The sequence below is a fragment of the Sphaeramia orbicularis genome, chromosome 8 (genome assembly GCF_902148855.1).
Source record: "Sphaeramia orbicularis chromosome 8, fSphaOr1.1, whole genome shotgun sequence".
Lineage (NCBI taxonomy): Eukaryota > Metazoa > Chordata > Actinopteri > Kurtiformes > Apogonidae > Sphaeramia > Sphaeramia orbicularis.
This window is the reverse complement of record NC_043964.1, coordinates 42452187-42474007: the sequence shown is the minus strand read 5'-3', so window position 1 is coordinate 42474007 and position 21821 is coordinate 42452187. Positions and strand designations below refer to the sequence as shown.

The 21821-nt window shown below is 39.3% G+C and overlaps 1 protein-coding gene across 1 annotated transcript in view; it reads right to left on the bottom strand.

Annotated features, from left to right (window-relative positions):
• Positions 1 to 223: 223 nt before the first annotated feature.
• mei1 (meiotic double-stranded break formation protein 1) overlaps positions 224 to 21821 on the bottom strand; it is a 62068-nt gene continuing 40470 nt past the window's right edge. The window contains exons 23-31 of the mRNA XM_030142254.1: positions 21372 to 21488; positions 19462 to 19572; positions 15103 to 15257; positions 14712 to 14796; positions 12998 to 13182; positions 9043 to 9124; positions 8804 to 8910; positions 7870 to 8001; positions 224 to 430 (exon numbers count right to left, since the gene is read on the bottom strand). Of these exons, the coding sequence (XP_029998114.1) occupies positions 224 to 430; positions 7870 to 8001; positions 8804 to 8910; positions 9043 to 9124; positions 12998 to 13182; positions 14712 to 14796; positions 15103 to 15257; positions 19462 to 19572; positions 21372 to 21488 (1181 nt within the window). The remainder of the gene's footprint in view (positions 431 to 7869; positions 8002 to 8803; positions 8911 to 9042; positions 9125 to 12997; positions 13183 to 14711; positions 14797 to 15102; positions 15258 to 19461; positions 19573 to 21371; positions 21489 to 21821) is intronic.

The window sequence follows — 21821 nt, the reverse complement described above, 5'->3', positions numbered from 1 at the left end:
CATGACAGATGTACTGAACCTTTACATACTGGCCCAGGCTGAAATATACGATAATGACTCTTAGTTGTGCTGCACACTTTGAAAGAGATTACATGAAAAGTATGGCATAGAGATTCAATAACCTGCCAGGGGGGAAAAAAATCAATAAAGATGCTCTTACTGATGTTGGAATCACAGCATGGGTATCTTTGACAAGACTGACAGAAGCATGTAAGTGTTCTTTTTACACAAGCTGAAGCGTACTAAGTGTAAGTGTAGCCTGTCTGTGTTTTGTGCAGTTTAGAGGTTTAATTTCAGGGAAGGGATACAGGATGTTGCAGGGCAAATCGGGGCTCTCAGCAGACGCCTGCAGGCTGAGGGACTCCATCACACTCCTCGCTCGCTGCTTGCACTTGTCTGTGAATGGCGGATGCAGGACACTGCTCTGGACCTGAAAGAACAACAGTAAAGGGAGGCTTTTGTAATCTGAGCTGTAAAGTTGAAAAAGAAGGAAAACAGACGAATAAGGAGAAAGAAATGGCTACACAAATGAAAAGAAAAGAAAATGGGCAAAGCACAAGGCATAACACCAATATTGATAGGCAGCAAAGAAAAGTTGAGAATCAAACAAGTAGTAAACATTATATATTGCAATATATGTTATATATGTTTAAGTGATAACACTCCCATAGTATTGTAACAAAAGAACCCAAAATACCCTGGCAACCTGACAAAAGGTACATTTTTGTTTGTAGTTACAGCAAGAGGGAGCAAAGGCGGACTTGTACACACCTGGGATTTACAGAGTATTAAATAAGTAAGCAAGACAGAAACCTCTTCTACCACAAAAATGAAACTATTTATTTCAGCTGTCACAGGCACACATGGAAGATGAATAAAGTGTGCAAAGGCTGTGAAGCAGCAAATACAGCCATACTGAAAATGTAACTGTATACTTAAAAGAAATAAGAAACCATTACCACTTGTCATAAGAAGAAAAGAAAAATGAAAATCTTGTAGAGAACATTCAAAATCATGAGAGGAACTATACAAAAGGCTTATGGGGAGTACCCTGCAGCAAAAAACAGGGTATTGTTTGAGGTTGTTCATGAGGAACCAGTACAGAGCTGCACAAAGCCGATCAACACTGTGTAACACAAACAAAAACTTAACACCCTATTGGACAAACACTGACATATTAAATATATGCTTACATGCTCTTTATACTGTTTATCATGGTGCTCTTAGGTTTGTTACAGGCCTCAGAGCTCACACTTGTCACTGTGTTTTATTCATTCAAGCTGGATGGACAGATCTGTTTACACACAGACTGAAATGCTGGTATTCTTTTATTTATAAATGTATTTTAGGTCTGCCTCTGACTTCAATAATTACAGTCCATGGTCCCAGGATCTGTTATCTGTACATGTTCGAAAAGTCAGAACAGAACTGGGAAAGACAGCATTTAAATGTTCTGCTCCCACTGCCTGGAACAACCTATGGAAGGAGATGAAAATGAAGGAGCTGGTCTCTGTAAATACATTCAAAGTCATCCTAAATGAATGGAATGGAAAGAAAAAGATAAATCTGGATGTAAATGTTTTTCAAATTGATTGAATCAGGTTCTGCTTTGAGATGGTTTTAAGGAACATTGTCATACACTTTTAGTACCTTTTAAATTATTGATGGTGTTTTATATGCATGTTATTAGTATTGTGTTTTATGTATAGTTTTAGAACTGAGTCTTACTGTGTTTTATGTATGTTTTTAGTGTGGATGTATGGGTGAAATTTCTATTTTCTGTAACTTCAGCTGCTGTCTCTACCAGGAAACTCTGGCAAAAGAGATTTTTAATCTCAATGAGCCTTCTTCCTGGTTAAATAAAGGTTAATAATTTAAAATTAACATATATTAGTACTTATTGTGTGTTGGTTTGAGTGGCAAAAGACAATTAAGGTAACAAAAGCACCAAATTACCCTCATGATTGTATCATAATTATCATCATTTGTCTGAACTAGCTGATATTAAGGTAGGACTGAGAACTGATGGTGCAGACAAGGGTTCAGACAGAATGGAAAATATCTACTTCAATACTTTGCTGTGAAGATCAGTCAAAGCACTCAGCAGGACTCCTACAGTGTCTGTACGCACCCACACTACTTTGACAAGAATTATTTCAAACATGACATCAACCAGACTAACACAACTATCTGCCTATGGTTGATGAAAACAAAAAAAAAACTAAAAAACCCCAAAAAAGTTGAAAAGTGAAGGCAACAGTATGGCTTTTGAGGGTGCTGTTTTGAGGAACACAAAAATACTGGTTCTTTATCACAAAGAGCATAAAGGAACCACCCCGGTGATTCACCTGTAGAGTACAATCTTTGTAAGCTTGGATCTTACTGCAATGACCTGGGTTCACCTTTCCTGTCATTCTCTACTATCTTTAATAAAGGTTAAAATGCCCAAAAACATATTAAAAAAGCAAGGATCAAATAGTTAAAGAAAGATGAATAAAATATAAAATAACAGTGGATTGGAAGTCTTTAAAGAAAGGAAAAGATTAAAGGAAGCAAAGTTATATAGAAATACAGTGAAGGTAAAGGTTCTGTTAGCTTGTGTAAACCAGAATGAAAGAGATAAAAGAAAAATACAGTTATGTGGTACTATTATAAGTTTACACGCATTTGGAATTAAATGAAAAGAAGCTCCTCTCTTAAGGCCAACTCAGATTTGACAAGTTGACTGAGTATGCAGCAAAGTTGGAGCAGCTTCACCCCATTAACCTTTAACACAGGTCACTGGACTGTATATATACACATGCAGGCAGGAAGACGAGCACAAGCAGACGTGTTATGAATCAAAGTGAGAGTGGCAAAAGCAAACGATGCATGTGTGCTCACAGCATGAATGCACACACACCTCCACACCCACACACAGACACAGTCACTCAGATGACAGTAACGTCAGGCCTCATGGGGAGGCAGCAGCAGTGATATGATACCAGATCACAGGCAAAAGGGCTCAGAAAACTTCCACGTGAACTGAGATTTCACTTCAGTCCAAAGGCAGAGCAAAACCTGTGACATGAAGTTCAATGTGAGTGTATTTGTATATTTACGCGGACAGCGTTTTAGCATTAATCTATATTTAGGAAGACATTTTAGCTGGTCCTCATGGTCTTAGATACTATTTCTTATACATGCATTCATAGATTCAAGACTTTTGTATATACCTCCTGGCCTGAATTTAAGTCAGCATAAAAAATAAAATCCTTCCATTGGATAATTACTGTGGTGATTAATATTTTTCAGCTGCAATAAGTTCTTTAACTGTAACTGATGCAGTGAGTAGCTTCTCATTTCTCAAACAACCATTAGTTTGAGAACAAGCTTAAAGATTGGACTGTGTTTCAATGGAAAAAGGTCATGTGGTCTGATGAGTCCAGATTGACCCTGTTTCAGAGTGATGGATGAAGTAATTACCCATCATACCTAGTGACTTCAGTACAAGCCTTTGGGGGCCATATTTTGATCTGGTGTCAGCAGTTGGTCAGGTCTGGGTTCAGCAACGTGATGTGTCTATAAAATGAAGTCAGCTGAACATGAATATACTGAATGACCAGGTCTGGACATTAGTGGATTATTTCTCTGGTGATAACAGACATATTCCAAGATGAAAATGACAGGGTTCATCAGGATCAGGTTGTACAACATTGGTTCATTTAACGTCATTTACACCAGTGGTTCACAACTGGGGGGGGGGGGGGGGGGGGGGCACTCTCCCAGGGGAGGCGTGAGCACAGGATGGGAGAGAAAAAAAAATCACAGACTCACTAGCTATTAGTACATAGGAGATGCAGCAGATTCCCCCATGCTGAAATTTAAGCGGCTGAACTATTACAGTGTCTCTCAATGGGAACGGCAGGTGGAAATAAGGTGAGGGGGCTTTATCTATACAGCTATATAACCCACCACGCCTTCAACATAAAAGTTTGTTGCGTTACTTTTAGAATACCCCCCCACCCCCACCAGCAGGAGGCTCATGATGCCATTAGTGGGCTTTTGTTCAAAAAAGGCTGAGAAACACTGATTTACACACATGGATTGGCCCCCACACAGTGCAGACCTGAACCCTCTGTGAGATGTGTGGGAGGAGTCTTTTCTGACTCTCCCATCATCATTACAAGATCTTAAAAACATAATTAAAAACAACTCTGATGGAAATAGTAAATGTGACATTCTTATAAGAAATTGTATAAGCACAGTGTGGCAAAAACCATGTCATAGTGAATATATCAACACTAAAAGCAGTCAAACAAAATATTGTTTGTGTAACTTTTTTGGTCAGGCAGTTTAAATATATAAATATACTCATACAGAAGTGTTAAAAATGAGAAGGTAGAATGAAAGAATATAGGTTATATGAATATGTAACTTATGGAGGTCATCCGTTCAGGTGGATCAGCCTTTGGAAAACCCACAGTACTCTTCTGGATCAGAGGCATACTTTGTGGTCCTGGATTTAGGGTTAGGCTCTCAATTCAGGTTAGTTCAGTTCAGTTGTTACAGGGTTTTTTGTGAACGACATAGATGCTGTGATAGCCTTTTTGATATGATTGGACTAAACACTTAGCAAAAACTGTGTATTCTTGCAGAATTTTGTACTTTGTACATTGCTATAATCTTTACAAAATAAAAATGTGAACAATTTCCTCATTGTCTGTCCAAGCTAATGTGGATTCTTTTCTCTTCACAGTGGAAGACAAATTTCAGCAGAATTTTTTTGGCATCGTTTCTTTAACTTAGACACATAGGTGCTGTCACATAATGGCTGTGAAAACCCTGGGGTTTGGGGCTAAGGAAGGTATTATGTCACAAAGTGTCCCCACAGAGATACTAAGTCATGACTTGTGTGTGTGGAAGACAGATTGGAGCAGAGAAGATGACGAGGAGAAAAGTCACACCATCTCCAGTCTGTTCAGAGAAGTATGTCTGTCACACTGAACCCGTGCCTTCCCTAAACTGCCTCAATATCCCCACAAACTCAGGGATACACACATACACATACAACAAAATGTGCAAAGAGACACTTCCACACACACACAGTTCATGATTCCCTGGCACACTCTGTCTGCACTGGGAGCTGCAGTGTGTGCCATCATTCTGTCACTCCTCTGTTTCTGAGCTACTTTCAGAATACTAAACGCGTTCCCGGTCCGATATGATGCCAAATTCAGGCTACACAATCTGATGTGGCTGCTGTTCCTTCTGTGTTTTATATTCTCTTGAAGCACATTCAGATGTCCTTTATGTGTGTGCTGTAAAGTTAACGACATGTTGCGCAGTTCATCATCCCCAACTTATGTTTCCAGCACGTTTTTCATAAAGAATATAAATGTTTGAAGCCAGTTCATACATTACCATATTTCTTCTGTGTAATTCTGTTGCAGACTATACAAGAGTCAAGAAGTTGTGATAACATCTGAGCAGGGCAGAAATTACAGCAGAGGACTGAGGAATAATAATAATTGGATTATTTGAATCTAAAAAAAAAAATTGAATTATCAGCATCAATTTCCTACATAATCACCATAGTTTCAAGGCAGACACCCATGATTATTGTCCCCAAATCAGTATCCAACCAAACGTAACCAATGGTCAAAATGTTCCAGCAGCATGTTTGATGTCACAGTGAAAAGGACCTTTAACCTTTTAGATTTAAAATGTCATGCTTAATTATTTTGTCTTATCAAATATTTACACATTATAATTAGTGCATTAATTCTTGACTTGTGGTGAAAAAGGTGATTTGTGAGGCTACAGTGACCTTCACCTTTGGTCATAAAATCCTAATTAATTCATCCTTCAGTTCAAGTGAATGTAAATTTGAAGAAATTTGTCGCAGACGTCCCTGAGATATTGTGCTCAGGAGAATGGGTGGAGGGATAATAAAACAGGCTTTAAGATTGATACTGAACTTTATGACTGCTCAGGCTTGCATCCAACACACTATAGAGACTGGATACACATAATTTATAAATGCAGGAGGTGACTGTGTGCAATCATTTTGCTAGCAGGAACAAAATGTCTACAGAAAGCTGAACAGGCATTATTCTGACTAATAGTTTTACAGTCATAATTTATTTAAGCTGGAAGTGAGGAAGTGGTGACTATTTTGGTTTTATTATTTGGCTGTATTTAAGAATTTAGACAAACCTTGTATTAAGTTTAACTAGTATCCTGACCTGACACCTCAGGCTGAAATTATCCACTTATTCCTTCAACATAAATGCTATCCAGCAAATTGGTTCCCCTGTGTGTCACAGTTACGCTTCTTATCTGCATCAGTGAGGAGGAGTTTTGGAAGTGTTTTAAGTCAGCACTCAAAATGAGATAAAGCGGTATTTGAGCTGACATGATTAACAACTTTGCAAACACCAAAGGCATTCTGGATTCCAGAGGCATTTGCTACAGATGACAAACAACAATCCTGGACAGCAGGTTTGTCATCTGTGGCTCTGGATGCCACACATACTAGTCACCACCTGCACACTGGTTTGTCCAGTTGTAAAATGTAACTATAGCGATCAGTCAACCTTTCCACTATTAGCATTATTGTGTGTGGAGGCAACTTTTGTAAATTACTGCAGTGTTGCTGTGAAAAATGCTCTTCATTTGGATTAAACCTTCAGTGCGTGATACTTTTTTGGCGTCATTGAGCAAAATTTCTATTACTGCTTTTCAGAATATTGTAATTCAAGTGGTCTGAGAGACAAAAAGATTCTGCACCTCATACTGACTCTGTCAACAGGGTGTGAAAAATCTGTCCTGTGCTAAAGATTTTAGCCAATCACAGGGGTTTTCAGAAAGGTAAGAAGGGTTAAATATGTGACTGTCAGCTTTAATTACCAATGGCTGTTAATATTCTGTCTGATGAGACTCTACTGCTCTACATAGCTCATAGCAGAAGCAACAAGATTTTGGCTTCACTTTGTCCATAGAGGCATTAAGTGGAATCAGGTTCAACAGGTTTAGGAATCAACACCTAATTTTTTTAGAGAGTTGTTGGACAGACAGTTTGGAAACCGTTAAGGAGTATGCATGGTGCTACTGCAACAGTTTACACAAAACAGTATCAGAAAAGAAGATCTCATTAACATACAAGACAAATAAATAACTGTTAATTTTCCATTTTTTTCTCAATAGTGAGTCTGCCCCCCCATCAATATCAATAACTAACAGAACCTTTGTCCTCAGGGACAGACTATCCAATCAGATCTCAGATTGACCAGTTGGACCCGGTCTCAGTTGATCAGTGACAGTTTGGGTTGCACTGAACCCCAGCTGGAGACACAGAATGCTAGAATGACTCAAGCTTCTGAATCCAGATCGTGTCAGACATCTGACAAACTGTAATTTGCTTAAGCACAAACCCAGTGAAGGAGAACAGACCCAAAACTACTGTGGCCATTTTAACGATTTTAATCCAGATAAATAGATCTCTTCAATTTGGGTACATTGAAGTTAGAATTGATTTGCCTGCAAAATAAATGTAGTATGTTTTAACTTCTTATTTGGACACAGAGGAGAGAATCATAGAATTAAGGTGTATATTTTCAAATTCTGTCTTTTTTCTGCTGATTTCTAGCTTCTGCAGCTTTACAAACCTGCTCTCTCCTGCCCACGTTTCCCCTGCTGTTTCCTTATTCTGCTGCCCGTGCTGTTCTTCATGGCAAATAAAACATAAAAACTGTGCAAACCTGACATATACTGAGCATTCAATGAGCTCAATCTCTATTTTAATAAGAAATACATGCAAAGGTAAATCCTTCCGCTGTGTGGTCGTCCAACATGATTTTTGTGTCTGTGTGTGGGTGTCTGGTGTACCTGTGTGAGGAGCTGCCTGAGGGCCTGTGCTGCTTCCTGGCTGAGCTCCTTCACCCCCATCTTCTCCATCGCCTCCATCACCTGCAGCAGGTCAGGCTCCCACAGCAGTGCTGTACTGCTGTGCTGCAGAAGCTGAGCAGGATGAAACAAAGCAAAGCTGTAAACAATTGCACCCTCAAACAAACATGTCCATGTCTGTTTGTATGTACATAAAAAGATATGTTTCTAGGCATTCATATACATATACATGTATCTTAAAACCCACACACAACATCCATAAGGATTAAGGAGAATGAGAGTGATGAAGCAAAAAAGAAGAAACAGACAGGAACAGATAGAGAGATAGAAAGACAGAAAACAATAATCATACCATTTAAACTCCATGTTTTCTAGACTAGAAGCTAGACTGGTATAATATGGAAGTCAATTTAATAGTCAGACATTATGTATAAGTATAAACCCTGGAAATACAGCAGACTGCTTACAGCTGATCAGTAGTTACACCCTGATATCACTAAATAATAAATGGCAAGGGAGCACTCAGAGCCACACATCAAGCCACTTAACATGTTTATTGATGTGACGTACAGAGTAAAATTCATTCTTATAACTTACATGGTCCAACAACATTGAGTGCTTCTATGTTTCTATCAACCACATTAACTTTTGACATTTCATATGAAACATTTACAACTGCTCTGATCCATGCCCAAGGAATTGGCTTTTTACATTTATTGATATTTATTTTTTGGTGTTTCTTCTTTATTTTTGATAGCTACAACTGAGAAACACAGAAAAAACAAGCTGACATGCAACAAATGGCTGAGGTCATTGCAGTACATAGCAAGTGCTGCAACCATGGCAGCTGCCAGGGCACTAATATTTCATTTGAGTGGCGTGTATATGTGTGTATGCGTGTAAAAAAAAATCTTACAAGTGTGATGAGTCTGAGAGTGGCAGGATGCAGGAGACTGGTCTGTCTGGAGCTGCACAGGCAGTAGACCAGGAACCGACTCCACAGCTGACACACCAGATTCTTTGCTAGTGCGCACACACACAAATGTCAAGTGACAGTTTTCACGTCTCACATGGATTAATCTGTACACTTTCATCTTCCTCTCACATTCATATGCTTTTACATGTACTGATCACGTACACTGACGGTCTCTGTACCTGCAGGGGGACACTTCCTCTGAAGGAAACCCAGCAGGGAGCTCAGACAGTTGAGTGAGGCTCTTAGGATTAACTCATGCTTCTGAAGACAAATACAAATACTGTATTAAAAAACAGCGAGACATCGTAGGAATGGACACATATACAGCAACAGATGCTTTAGAAACAGGCATGGACAATGCTCAGACACCCACAGACACATGTTTCTGGCTGCAGTGATGCAGCCAGAAACAAAAGGGAAAACAAGGGAACACCGGAGAGAACGACTGAGTAAGGGTTTAATAATGTATGTCTCTCCCACAGTGGTGGTGCTGGCAGTGAGCACTATGTAATGTCCAAAAATACTGAAGTAGGCCAGGCGGATATATAGAAGACAGTGGAAAGTTATAGTCTAATCCTGAGGTGGAGAGGAGGAGACAGAAGAAAAAAGAAGTCTGAGTTAAGAGTAGGTGGAAATGTAAGAGGAGAGGAGAGGAGAGGAGAGGAGAGGAGAGGAGAGGAGAGGAGAGGAGAGGAGAGGAGAGGAGAGGAGAGGAGAGGAGAGGAGAGTTTCCTCATGCCACCAAATGAGAGCATCAAGAAGAAAATAGAGCAAAACAGAGAGAGAGAGAGAGAAGTGAAAAGGGAACAGTTACTCATATCAACTTCTGAACAGCAGAATACAGAGCACTGAACCATACAGCTAAAGCTCAGTTCAGCACTATAGTCTTTTACACCAATGGTGTGGAACTATAGACGATGGCATGCTGCTGCACCAGATGAGAAAAAAGAAATACAACAGAGTCCATACCTCATTATCCTATAGTTTACACATCTTATCCAGTTTTTTGACAAAAAAACCCTTAAAAAAAGTCCAACTATATTGTTATTCATTATATTCACATTATATCCATTACTTCTTTTGCTTCTTCTCCTAACAGAATAGACTTAAAGGTTGGAATCTATATTGCTTGTTACTCAATATATTATTAATATAACCATATAGGGAAACTTTGACCATTGTACTGAAAATGTTTGAATCCTCTCATGGCTGTATTTTTTATTAAATAAAAACAACAAATCCAAGGTGTTGCACGTACACACACCTTCCCACAGCCACTCTATCATATTTCCTCTTCTTCAGCTTAACAGTATACAGTACAGTATACAGTATGCCGGTTTTCAAAAGGTTTAATTCAAAGTCCTTATTCATTTAGATTGTTGAAGACTCAGATAAATATAAAGTATATTTAATTGATTAAAAAATAATCTGAACTCATGTCTACTTAATACTGAAACTTGAAAAGTGAGCTGTGTGTGAGGCTTACTGAGACTTAAAGAATATAAAACAAATTGGCACCACCAGAGTGGAGTTTCTCATAACCCCCTGCAACCCTGGTGATCCATTGATTCGCAATATATGAGCCTCAGGCACAAAGAAGAGTGCTCTCTTTATTGTGACTGGTCAGTGTGGCCATTAACCGATGTAATAAAGATAAGAGCCAATATACTTCATATTTATCTAGTGCTTCTGCAACAATGAGCACTGCTTTGATCATACAATGATATGACTGATATGACAGTTTAATCAAAGGCTTGTTTAAGCATCAGCATATGTAGAAATCTGATGCACACTGGGCAGATTCCTTATAATCTCATTGAAAAGCTTATTTTGTGCATTGTATTACTCTGATTGATGATATATTAGTCCTGCTTTACAAATAAATGCACATGGGACACCAGTGTGCACCTTTTAAACTCCAAATGCACAGTCAATACACCTGTTACAATGTAATAACAGTATATATATATATATATATATATATATATATATATATATATATATATATATATATATACACACACACACATACAAACACACACACACACATTTTTTTTTTTCTTTAAGTTAAAAAGCAGAAAGAAAAGCAAGAAAACATGACAGTCTGAGGCATCATCAGCTACTAAGCCCACTGTGGTAGAAGAATATTGTACATGCAAAGACAGAGATGAATTTTCATAATTTGGCTCCAATATTTTTTGTGAATCTACATTTATGCATATATTGCTGTTGATTATTACATATCTTTGCTGGATTCTGTGATGTGCTCCATATAACAGACTGCTGATATGAATAATAACTATTGCTTTGGGCTAAGTTCTGATCATAAACTCTGGGGATCCTTTTTAAGTCATTATTTGTTGAAAAAATTATAGATGTCTTTGAGAGTAGCTGTAATAAGTGGGGTATTGTCCAGTGAGTCAGTCAACATTGCAAAATAAGCCCCTCCAGGGTGATTTTGATACTGCATCACCCTGTTGGGGTTTATTCCATTATTATATCTGTTTAATTGTGTATTATCCCTTTCATGAACTTGCATCTCTCTTTTTGGCTCATTTGAATGAAACATATGGTATTAAGCAATTAGCTGCTCCATTATGTCTACCAGGTAACTGTGTCACAGCAGGTACACAAGTGTCAAAAACTTTTTTTTGCTCTAAGCATCTGCTGTCTGTGGTCAAGGACACTCACTGGCCAATTCAATAAGTACATCTGTTCAAGTCTTGGTAATGCAAAGATCCAATAGGTCAATAACACTGCAGCAACTCAATGACGTTAGGCACGTATAAATGATAAACGTGAGTGCTGAGGTTCAAACCATATATCAGAATGTGGAAAACGTGCTTTAAGTAACTTTGAAAGTGGCCAGTTGTTGCTGTCAGATGGGCTGGTCTGTGTTTCAAAAACTGCTGATCTACTGGGATTTTCACAACCAACCATTACAAGGGTTTGCAGAGAATGATCTGAAAAAGAGAAAATAACCAGTGAGCAGAAGGTCTCTGGAAAAAAAAAACTGGCTTGTTGGTGCCAGAGGCCAGAGATGAATGGCCAGGCTGGTTCTAGCTGATAGAAAGACTCAAATAACCACTGGTTACAGCCGAGGTATGAAGAACAACATCTCTGAATGCACAACACATTGAACCTTGAAGGAGAGGAGCTACAGCAGCACACAACCAGACCACTCCTCTCAGCTAAGAATATGGAACTGAGGCTACAGTTTGCACAGGCTGACCAATATTTTGAAGACTGGGAAAATAATGCCTGGTCTGATGAGTCTTGATTTGAGTCTTAATTTATGCTGTGAAATTCTGATGGTAGGGTCCAAATTTGGTGCATGAATCCATCCTGCCTTGGATCAACAGTACAGGCTTGTGGGGGTGTAATGGTGTCGGAGATATTGTCTTGGTACACTTTGGGCCACTTGGTCTGAGCTGAGCATCATTTAAACATCACAGACTACGCCAGAGTATTGTTATTGACCATTTCCACCCTTTTATGACCACGGCGTACCAATCTTCTGATGGCTACATCCATCAGGATAACGCACCTTATCGCGAAGCTCATAACATTTCAAAATAGTTTCTTGAACATGACAATGAGTTAACTGTACTCAAATGGCCTCTACAGTCACCAGAGCTCAACTCAATAGAGCACATTTGGGATGTGGTGGAGCAGAAGACTGGTACCATGGATGTACAGCTGACAAATTTGCAGCTACAGTGTGACAATATCATGTCAATATGGACCAAAACCTCAGAGGAATATCTTCAGCACTTTGTTAATTAAGGCAGATCTGAATGCAAAACTAGCGAGGCAGGTACTACTCGCAGTTAGTTGAAACTTGCTATTAGAGCTTTGCAGTGCTGAGATATTGGTAATTCACTGTTGGTTAACTACGACTGTTTCCATACTGACGTTCCTTGGACAGATACTTTGTAATTATCATAATGTTATCATTATTGGCAGAGTTATTGGTAGCTATACTAGCAAGAGTAATTGTAGTTTTTTACAGTTATTGTTCAATTTGCTGTGCATCCAACGGTCACAGGTTAGTATTTCTATTTTCCTGCATGTACAAGTTAGATGACATCTGTGCACAGATAAACACAAACAAATTGCTCAGAGTACTACAACCTGCAAAAGAAATTCACTGAGAACCATTGAGAGCAAATGGGCCCCTCTAGACCCCAGTGGGTACAAAGCACCATCTTCGACTCCAAGAGGTCTGGGGCCAACCAAGGCAGGACTGGTGCTCACAAACAGAACCGGTGATGCCAGGTCAACATCAAGTAGAGCCTGCAGCAACCTCAGGTAACCAACTGGAAAAAGAAGTTCACAAGAGAGAGAGGAGGGAAGACTGATAAATGACTTCAAAGTCAGATGGACTCTTGGCTTCACACAGTAGAGCAGAAGACAAGGACAAGGCTAACACTTGTGGAGAGCAAGGCCACAGGTGGCAGAAGAGGAAACATCTGACATGAAACAGAAGCATGTAGTAAAAGAGCAATGTTTGAATTAATATGTGACAGAGAGGCAGGGCAAGATGTTAAAAGGCATTGTGAGGTGATGAGAGACAGGTTTAAAGAAAGACTAAACAAAGATAGAGAAGCCAAAGTAGTGATGGGCATCTAGTGAGAGAGATACACAGCCAAACAATTGCTAAAACACAGCAGGATCCAAAGTGGGAGCTGCCAGCCATCTGAATTGCACTTTTGCCATGTATGCTGAGATTAGAGCTCTCTGGGGGAGGGAGGACTCAATTAGTGGCAGCAGAAGAGAGGAAAGAGCGACAGGCAACAGAGAGAAGGAAGAGATAGGGAGGGATGAATGGGCTGATGGAAAAAGAAGGGTAAAAAAGGAGGCAGAGAAGGGGCTGATTGAACGAAGGAGAAAAGAGGGAAAGATAGGCAGGCAGAAGCAGAGAGGTGATACATCACAGAGACCCTGACAGGCCACTTATCCAGCTGACAGACAGACACGGGAGCAGCAGGGATGATCTGTCTCTGAGTGGTGCAGTGGGACGCGGGCCACTTAATATAATGAAAGTGTGTGAAATGCAAGCCCTGGGTTTTGTTTTCCCACTGAGGAGAAAAGAGTCCCTTCACCTAACAGGGATATGTGTACGCCAAATGGAGGTGAATCCTGTTAGTCTTCCGTCGGGGATCCCTGACCCTGTCTAAATCTATACACCCACCTGTCTGTACATAACTGAACTGACATGGCACAATGACAGAGCACACTATTACATGGGGAAGAAAGCTGAGAATAGATTTGCTGTTGTGAATTGATATGGCATTAGCTCTTCCCAAGTGTAGACATTCCCTTAAAGCTGTGCATGACGTTCGTCACCAATTTTTCATCAAATCTGTAAAACCCGAGTGATAGCCTAAGTATCACAAATCTGTTAATCTTTCCATCATTACGCACCTGAATCACTTCCCTCACAGTGAACAAACCACAAAACACTCCATTTGTTTACAAATCAAACCGAAACCTAAACAAAACCGCCACTCGGGTTTTTTGGGATTCCACTGCCGCAGTAGTAAGAAACAATGAAGCTGTTTCCATGTTTGTTGCTGCTGTGGCCATACTGTAGCTGCATGAAATCCTGAAAAAACCCGATTGACGGTTTCGTTTAGGTATGTAAACAAATGGAATGTTTGTGGTGGAGTAAACGTCGAAGTTGTTCACCGTGAAGGAAGTGATTCAGGTGCGTAATCACAGAAAGACTAATGGATTCGCGTTACTTAGGCTATCACTTGGGTTTTACAGATTTAATGAGAAATTGGTGACCAACATCATACACAGCGTTAAAAATAATTGTTAATTAAAATTTTGCTTTTGTTACCCAGTAAGAGATTGTCAGTGTTCCTTTTGTCAATAAGAAGTCTCTGCACGCCTTTGTCCAGACTCCAGCTGATGCTTTTATGGACCTTAAATAATGGAGAAGAGGAGAGAGAAAGAATGAGGGAATCAAACGAATAACAAGATTAGAGGCAAAAATCTCATTATGAGTTACCATGTATTTTCCCCACAGTGCAACCAGAGAAGTAAGAGCCTTGTTCAATAACACATTTTTGCAGGGATTCAAAATAAATGAATCAAATTGGTGTTTTTGTATTCCCTGCCCATGTCAGCTTTTACTTTATGGGCTGTGTCTTGACCTTGACTCTGCCTTATGGTGTGAAGTTCTATCCTTAAGTTGTGATAAGAGAAAAAAGCTGAGCTGTTGTGTATACCTGAGGAGAGTGAACGCGCTGCAAGGTAATGAGGGAGGACAGGAGTAGATGGCTACAGCACAGCAGGGCTGATGAAGAGAGGGATGGGGAAGAGGAGGAAAGGACTGTCTGCAGCTGGTCCATCAGTCCACTGTTGGAGAGCAGCATGGAGACAGCTGTGGAGGAGAAAGCACTGTGTCATCACTGTGTCATCATGGGATCTGTGCTTGTGTGTCAGAGTTGGTGTGTTGGTCTGGATGACTGCATGGTGATATTCTCTGGGAACAATTGCTCCAAAACATCCAGACATATGCATCCCTAAACTTTCACTTTGAAAAAGTAGAACATCACACACTTAATATAAACTCTATCAAAAATCAGTGTAACTGAAGCTGCACTGCAAAAAAGGGGTGTTTAAAAACAAGATAAAAACACTAAATCTGAGGATAAAGGTACTCAAAACAAGTGAAATATCTGTCCATGCAGCAAGATAATTTCACTTGACAAGATTTCTTGAATTAAGTTTGTTAAATCTAGAAATAAGGATATCTCCAGATGTATGCACAGTTAAAATAAGAAATTAACTCTTGAAACAAGATATATTATTTAACACTTCTAAATCTAAGGTTTTTTATCTTGGCAAGAACCAAATAATTTGCAGTGTGTAACTGCAGAAATAGAACATAATACCCCTAATTGTATTTTCATTAGCATGGTAAATGATTAGAATGTAATAACATGAAAACAAAAACTGTTGTGTATTCATTACCTTAGAACAAACTGTTTATATCTATAGAGGGAGCAGTTTGACATTCACACAGTCTGCTACGTTGTGCTGTCATGTTTCTACAGAATTTGGAGCAAACTTTCTATTATTATTTTTCTGTTTTATAGCAAGTAACATCCAGTTTTAAGGTGCATTCCCTTAACTAAAAAGCCCAGAAGGAACAAAAAAAACAACAACCCCACAACACCACAGACTTTTGCAGCTTAGTTGTTACCATAGTGAAGGGAAAGGTAAGGAGGATTCAGTTCACTGAAATCGGCAGTTACATAACTAGATGCTACTACATCTTTTACACTTCACTTTAAACTTTAACAAAAGTTGAACATATCTATTGAACTGCAGTAGCACAAACATAGGCTCAAATTCAAGTGTTTACTCAACTTCACAATCACTCTCACAGTATTTTCACATATTTTCTTTAATTGTTATAACAGCCACCACAACCCTGCACAACTGCATAGTGAATAATTCTTTTAATATAAGTTAATGTATCTTTAAGTATATGTAAATTACGTTGTTTGAGAGATGATGTAAATAGAGAAGAAATAAATACAGGAAGAAAATGCAAAAGGGGGAATACTGAAGAGGTAAATATACCTCCTTTTGGATTTTCTTCCTTTATTTCTCCAAACCTATTTATTTCTGCTTGTTCTTTTTACATTTCAACGAGTCCTGTTTTTATTTCTGTATGCATTTATACCTCATTAGGCAAATGAGGGGGGTGGTCTTTAAAGGCATGTCCTTAGGTCAGCTCTTCTCCTATTGGCTAATTTCTATTCTGAGGCTGTGCTATCAGTGCTGAATAGACCAGGCTGTATCTGGCACTTGAGGTCTCAGCAGAGGGACATGAAGCTGTGCAGAAATCACACAGCCACTGAGGACATCACAAAAGAGTTTAGGCACATTACAGTCTGAGCTGAAAATCACACACTCACTGAGAAATTTATTGTTTGGTGTGGATATAGTAACCGAGAGAGTGTTTCAGCTTGCTTTACAGACCAACCTCTTGGATCACATAACATGGATGATCCAGATGCAGTTATATTGAAATCAGGGCATCCGTGTGGGTCACATTAGATCAGTGATCCAGATTAGAGTACCGCAACCTGGTTCAGACAAAAAGGAGTGCTGTTCTGGTTTGGGTCGGCTTCGGTTCCTTAATTTGCAGTGAACATTTGATGCTTTTAAAAATACTCATCAGATGAGCAAACATAGGCCTACTTCATTTCATGGTGGTAATTGCTTTTAAAATAAATTTAAACCATAGAACCATCTTAGGTTTGGTTTCTGTAGTGGTAGTGTGATGGAGTCATTTCATTCAGGTACTGTTCACATACCACAAATGTGTAAACCAGTCCATTTAATGACAATCTATAACATAAATATGCGAATGACTGGATTTAACTGATCAGGTTCGGACACACGCATTGAAGTGCAGGTCGAGTTCTGAGAGAAACTGAGAGACAGCGGGAGTTATATCAAGGCACAGGCGCTATGGCTTCATGCCACGGTTCAAAATGGTATGTAGCTGGTACCAGTCCCTCTGAACGGCACTCCTAAGTTTTTATCCAAACCCGGCCTGACCTATCAGGTCCTGTCGGTCTCAGTTTGGGTTGCACTACTCTAATCTGGATCACTGATCTAATGTGACCCACACGGATCCCCTGATTCCAATATAACTGCATCTGGATCACCCATGTCAAGTGGTCCAAGAGGTCGGTCCGTGAGGCGAACCGAAAAATTCTCTCAATTCCTTTATCCACACCAAACAGTAAATAGTCTTCAGTGACTGTGTGATTTCTGCAGCAGTAATTCTGCTGGTTTTCAAATAACACAGCTTCACGTCCCTCTACTGAGACCACAAGTGCCAGGTACAGCCTGGTCTATTCAGCACTGATAGCACAGCCCCTTAATAGAAATTAACCAATGGGAGAAGAGCTGACCTAAGGACACGCATTTAAAGACCTCCCCCCTCATTTGCCTATTGAGGTATAAATGCATACAGAAATAGAAACAGGACTCTTGACATGTAAAAAGAACAAGCAGAAATGAGAGGGCCTTACCTTTCGGCTCGGTCCCTAATAAATAGGTGAAGCAAAAATAAATAGAGGAAAAAAATGCAAAAGGGGGGATACTGACGAGGTAAATATGACTATGAATTAAAAAAAAAACAATACATTTATAAAATGTCAGATGAAATAAATACAGAACTAAATAAGAAAAGAGATAAAGAAAATGTAAATAGAAAGCCACACAGAAATAAATAGGCAATGCAGAAATAAATAGAGGAAGAAAATGTAAATAGAAAGCAACACAGAAATAAATGCAGGGATAAAAATCAAAGAAGGAAAAATATAAATAAGGACAAAATAGATAAATAAATGGTACAGAAACATTTTTATATTTCTGTATATATTTTTCAATATGGCAGGTTCGGTCCTCCATAGATGAAAAGGATATAAAAAGTAAGAAATTGTTTACTTTGGACCCTATTCAAGAGCAACAGGTTAACTGTAAGCAGAACAGTTATGATAACCAACCATGTGTAACTATTTCTCTCCTTCCATCCACTGCTGAAACACCTACTAGTTATGTATGTGTAAACTCTGTACAAGTGATGCAGAAGCAGATGGTGGATGTAGTAAGTCTGCAGCAGATGCAGAACAGCTTTACTTCGTGATCGCATTCCTGTTTAATGGCAACTATGCACACCTTATAACTATGTACAAACACTGCTGACTGTATGCTTTCTTAGGTAATTGTAGCTTGTAATAAAATCATTGCCAATCAATATATCATTTCAGATAATTTATGGCCTTGGTAAGAAGCTGTGCAGCACATCTTGATTTATTATTTTAACAACAGCTTGTTTGTAAATGATCCCATCATGTTTATTAAGTTTCATAATGGAGCTATTTTTCTATATTTTGGCTCATTGACTTCACTTTTGCTTTGCCTCCAACGTTCAGAACTTGCTTTTATTTTCTTTACAACAGACACGTCTAATAAAACCCCTTCTGTAAAACAATAATAAAATGACAGAGTGGCAGTATATCTGAGTGGGTATTTGTGTTTTTGTGTATATGTGTGGGATAATGTGAAATGTAGTCTACTGACCATGTAGCTGTGTGGGTGGGTACACTATGTTTCCGTTTGCCTATGTGTTTTTTTATGCATGCACCAGATAGTTTGCAGGTTTCGTGAGGCGACAGGACAACCTTGAGTAGTTGTGTGTGCAAATGTCTATGAAATACTCTGACTTGACAGCTTAAGCGCATGTGGACAAGTTTGTAGGAGAATATGTCCAGTGCTCAGCCACAATCAGCGCACCATTATTTAAAGATGTGCCGCAGGTGTCAGCTAGTGTGCTTGTCTCTTCTTCTATGTGTCAGTGCTACATGTTTGTCAAGGGCAGGCTCTCACCTCTGTCAAAACAGGCAGAGGAAGTGAAAGGGGGGGGGGCAGAGACAGAAAGAAATATTGAAGCAGCAGTGAGGAGAAAGTCTGTAAACTATGCAAACCAGGGGCAGGGAGTGAGTAAAATACAAACAGAGTGGATAGAAATAGAGAGACAAGAAGTCAGTGTTTCTAACCTCTGTCAGTACAGTGCACTGGAGACAGATTCAGGCAGCAGTAGATGTAGTTGATGGCAGGCAGCAGGCTCTCTGCATTGGTAGGCTTTACCCTTCCTGCTATATTACTCACTGACACATACATCCAAACACAATTGATAGCTCACTTCTCATTTTGACAGATTATCTCAACTGCTCTCAAATACATTTGATAAACATTTCATTATTCAAAGAGACGTCATGCGATAGACGGATCAAATGTAAGAGGATGAGCTTCGTCATTCACTGGCTGTCACATAAGTTGGTACAGACTGAATTAATGTGATCTATCAGTAAAATGTCAAAAGTGAAAGGCTGGAAAAAAAACCTAACAACCCGGAAATAGGTTAAATGAAGAAAAAACATTAACAAATTTCCATGCAGAGGATGAAAAAAGTTGAGTTGACACAAATGGAAAGGCAAATGTTTGATCTGATTATATTTTACTAGATGTACTCTTTAAGTTTAAGTTCAAACAGATTTTTTTATCTGTTGCTGCAGTAAATACTTGTCTGAGTCGTTCTGCTCATCATGATTTTACATTAAAGATGTGCCTAGCCTCCACTTATGGGAGAAGACAGGTGGATGCAAAGTTAATGATCATCTGTCTGTTATGAAGAACTTGAGTGCTTATATAAGTGAAAAATATATAGAAGTGGATCCAAGTAGTTTTTAAGCATTACTGCAAAGAAATTAATGCTCTGTTAATGTGTTTCTGTGCAGGATCTAGGAATCAGGGAAACATGTCAGAATCTATAAATACACACACCTTCTTTCTGCATCTCTTTACTCTTTGTCCAAATCAAAAGACTAAATATGAAGATACACGAGTCTGTCGCTGTTTCATGCAACTATGGAAAACTGAAACTACTTTATCAATCATGCTTCTGTGATGAGCAATGGAGCAGACTGGTAGACTCATGTTTGATGAAATATAAATAACAATTAAAGCAGTTAGTCAAGTATCAGTGGATTTCCCCATTGTGGGATCAATAAAGTTACATCTTATCTTATTTACCCCCATACTTATCTGAAACCATTTTACATCAAATGGTAGACTTTGTTTTAGGACAGGGTCAAGAGGAGGTGTGGTTTCTTCTTTCCTGTCAGATGGCTTGAAGGTGCGGGAGACTTTCGTGACCAATTTTTCATCAAATCTGTAAAACCTCAGTCATAGCCTAAGTATCATGAATCTGTAAGTCTTTCTGTGATTACTCACCTGAGTCTCTTGCATTATGGTGAACAATTTCGAAGCGCCATCCACCATAAACAAACCATGTGTTTACATTCTGAGCCGGGAGGTAACTTGGGCATCTTTGGAATTTTGTGGCGACGTGCATTGTGGGAAATGGAGGCTCATGCAGCCACCTGACACCGCCAGCTGCTACAGACACGACACGGAAACAGCAGGAGCTCCCTTCCCTCTACGCATATTCTTCCAGCTGTTTCCGCATTTCAGCCATTTCTGCATTTCAGACGTTTCCGCGTCGTGTTGTTTCATCCATATAATATATGGTTGTGCTGCCACTGCCGCTGCAGGTAGCTGCGCGAACCTCCCTTTCCCACAATGCACGTTGCGATAAAATTCCGAAGATGCCTGTGTGACCTCCCGGCTCAGAATGTAAACACATGGTTTGTTTATGGTGGATGGCACTTCGAAATTGTTCACCATAATGCAAGAGATTCAGGTGAGTAATCACAGAAAGAGTTACAGATTCATGATACTTAGGCTATGACTGAGGTTTTACAGATTTGATGAAAAATTGGTCACAAAAGTCTCCTGCACATTTAAATAACAATATGCTGAAAGGCTCCAGTAACATACTGATGAACTGTTCTGCACTGAACCTTTAACAGAGAAAGGCTGCATGGAGGAGAGTTTCTGATCTCACCGTGGTAAAGTAGCTTGAAGTGTACTCCATCCACCTTGCTGTTGGAAACAGAGGAAGGTGGATCACTGGCCTGCGTCACACAAAGCAACTTCAGCACCAGAGGAAGTGAGTTCACTGGTAAAAAATTAAGACAGTAGGAAGAAAAGTGAAAAATTACTAAAAGACAAACAGATAGACTGAAAGACAGATAATAAAATCACTGTGGGCAGAGTTAAATAATGAAAAAGTGTGTGTGTGTGTGTGTGTGCGGGTGTGTGTGTGTGTGTTAGGGAGAGAGAGAGCTCAGGATGTGTTGCAGGTAAGACAGTGCCTGACACTCATCCTGAATTACATTTCACCTTGCCTCATTACTTAGTCTGAATACCGGTGGTCCCCGGGGTAGTTTCAGCAGAGCCAAAATAAACGACATCGTTCAAACTGTCACACTGAAATATGGAATTTCTTTAACAA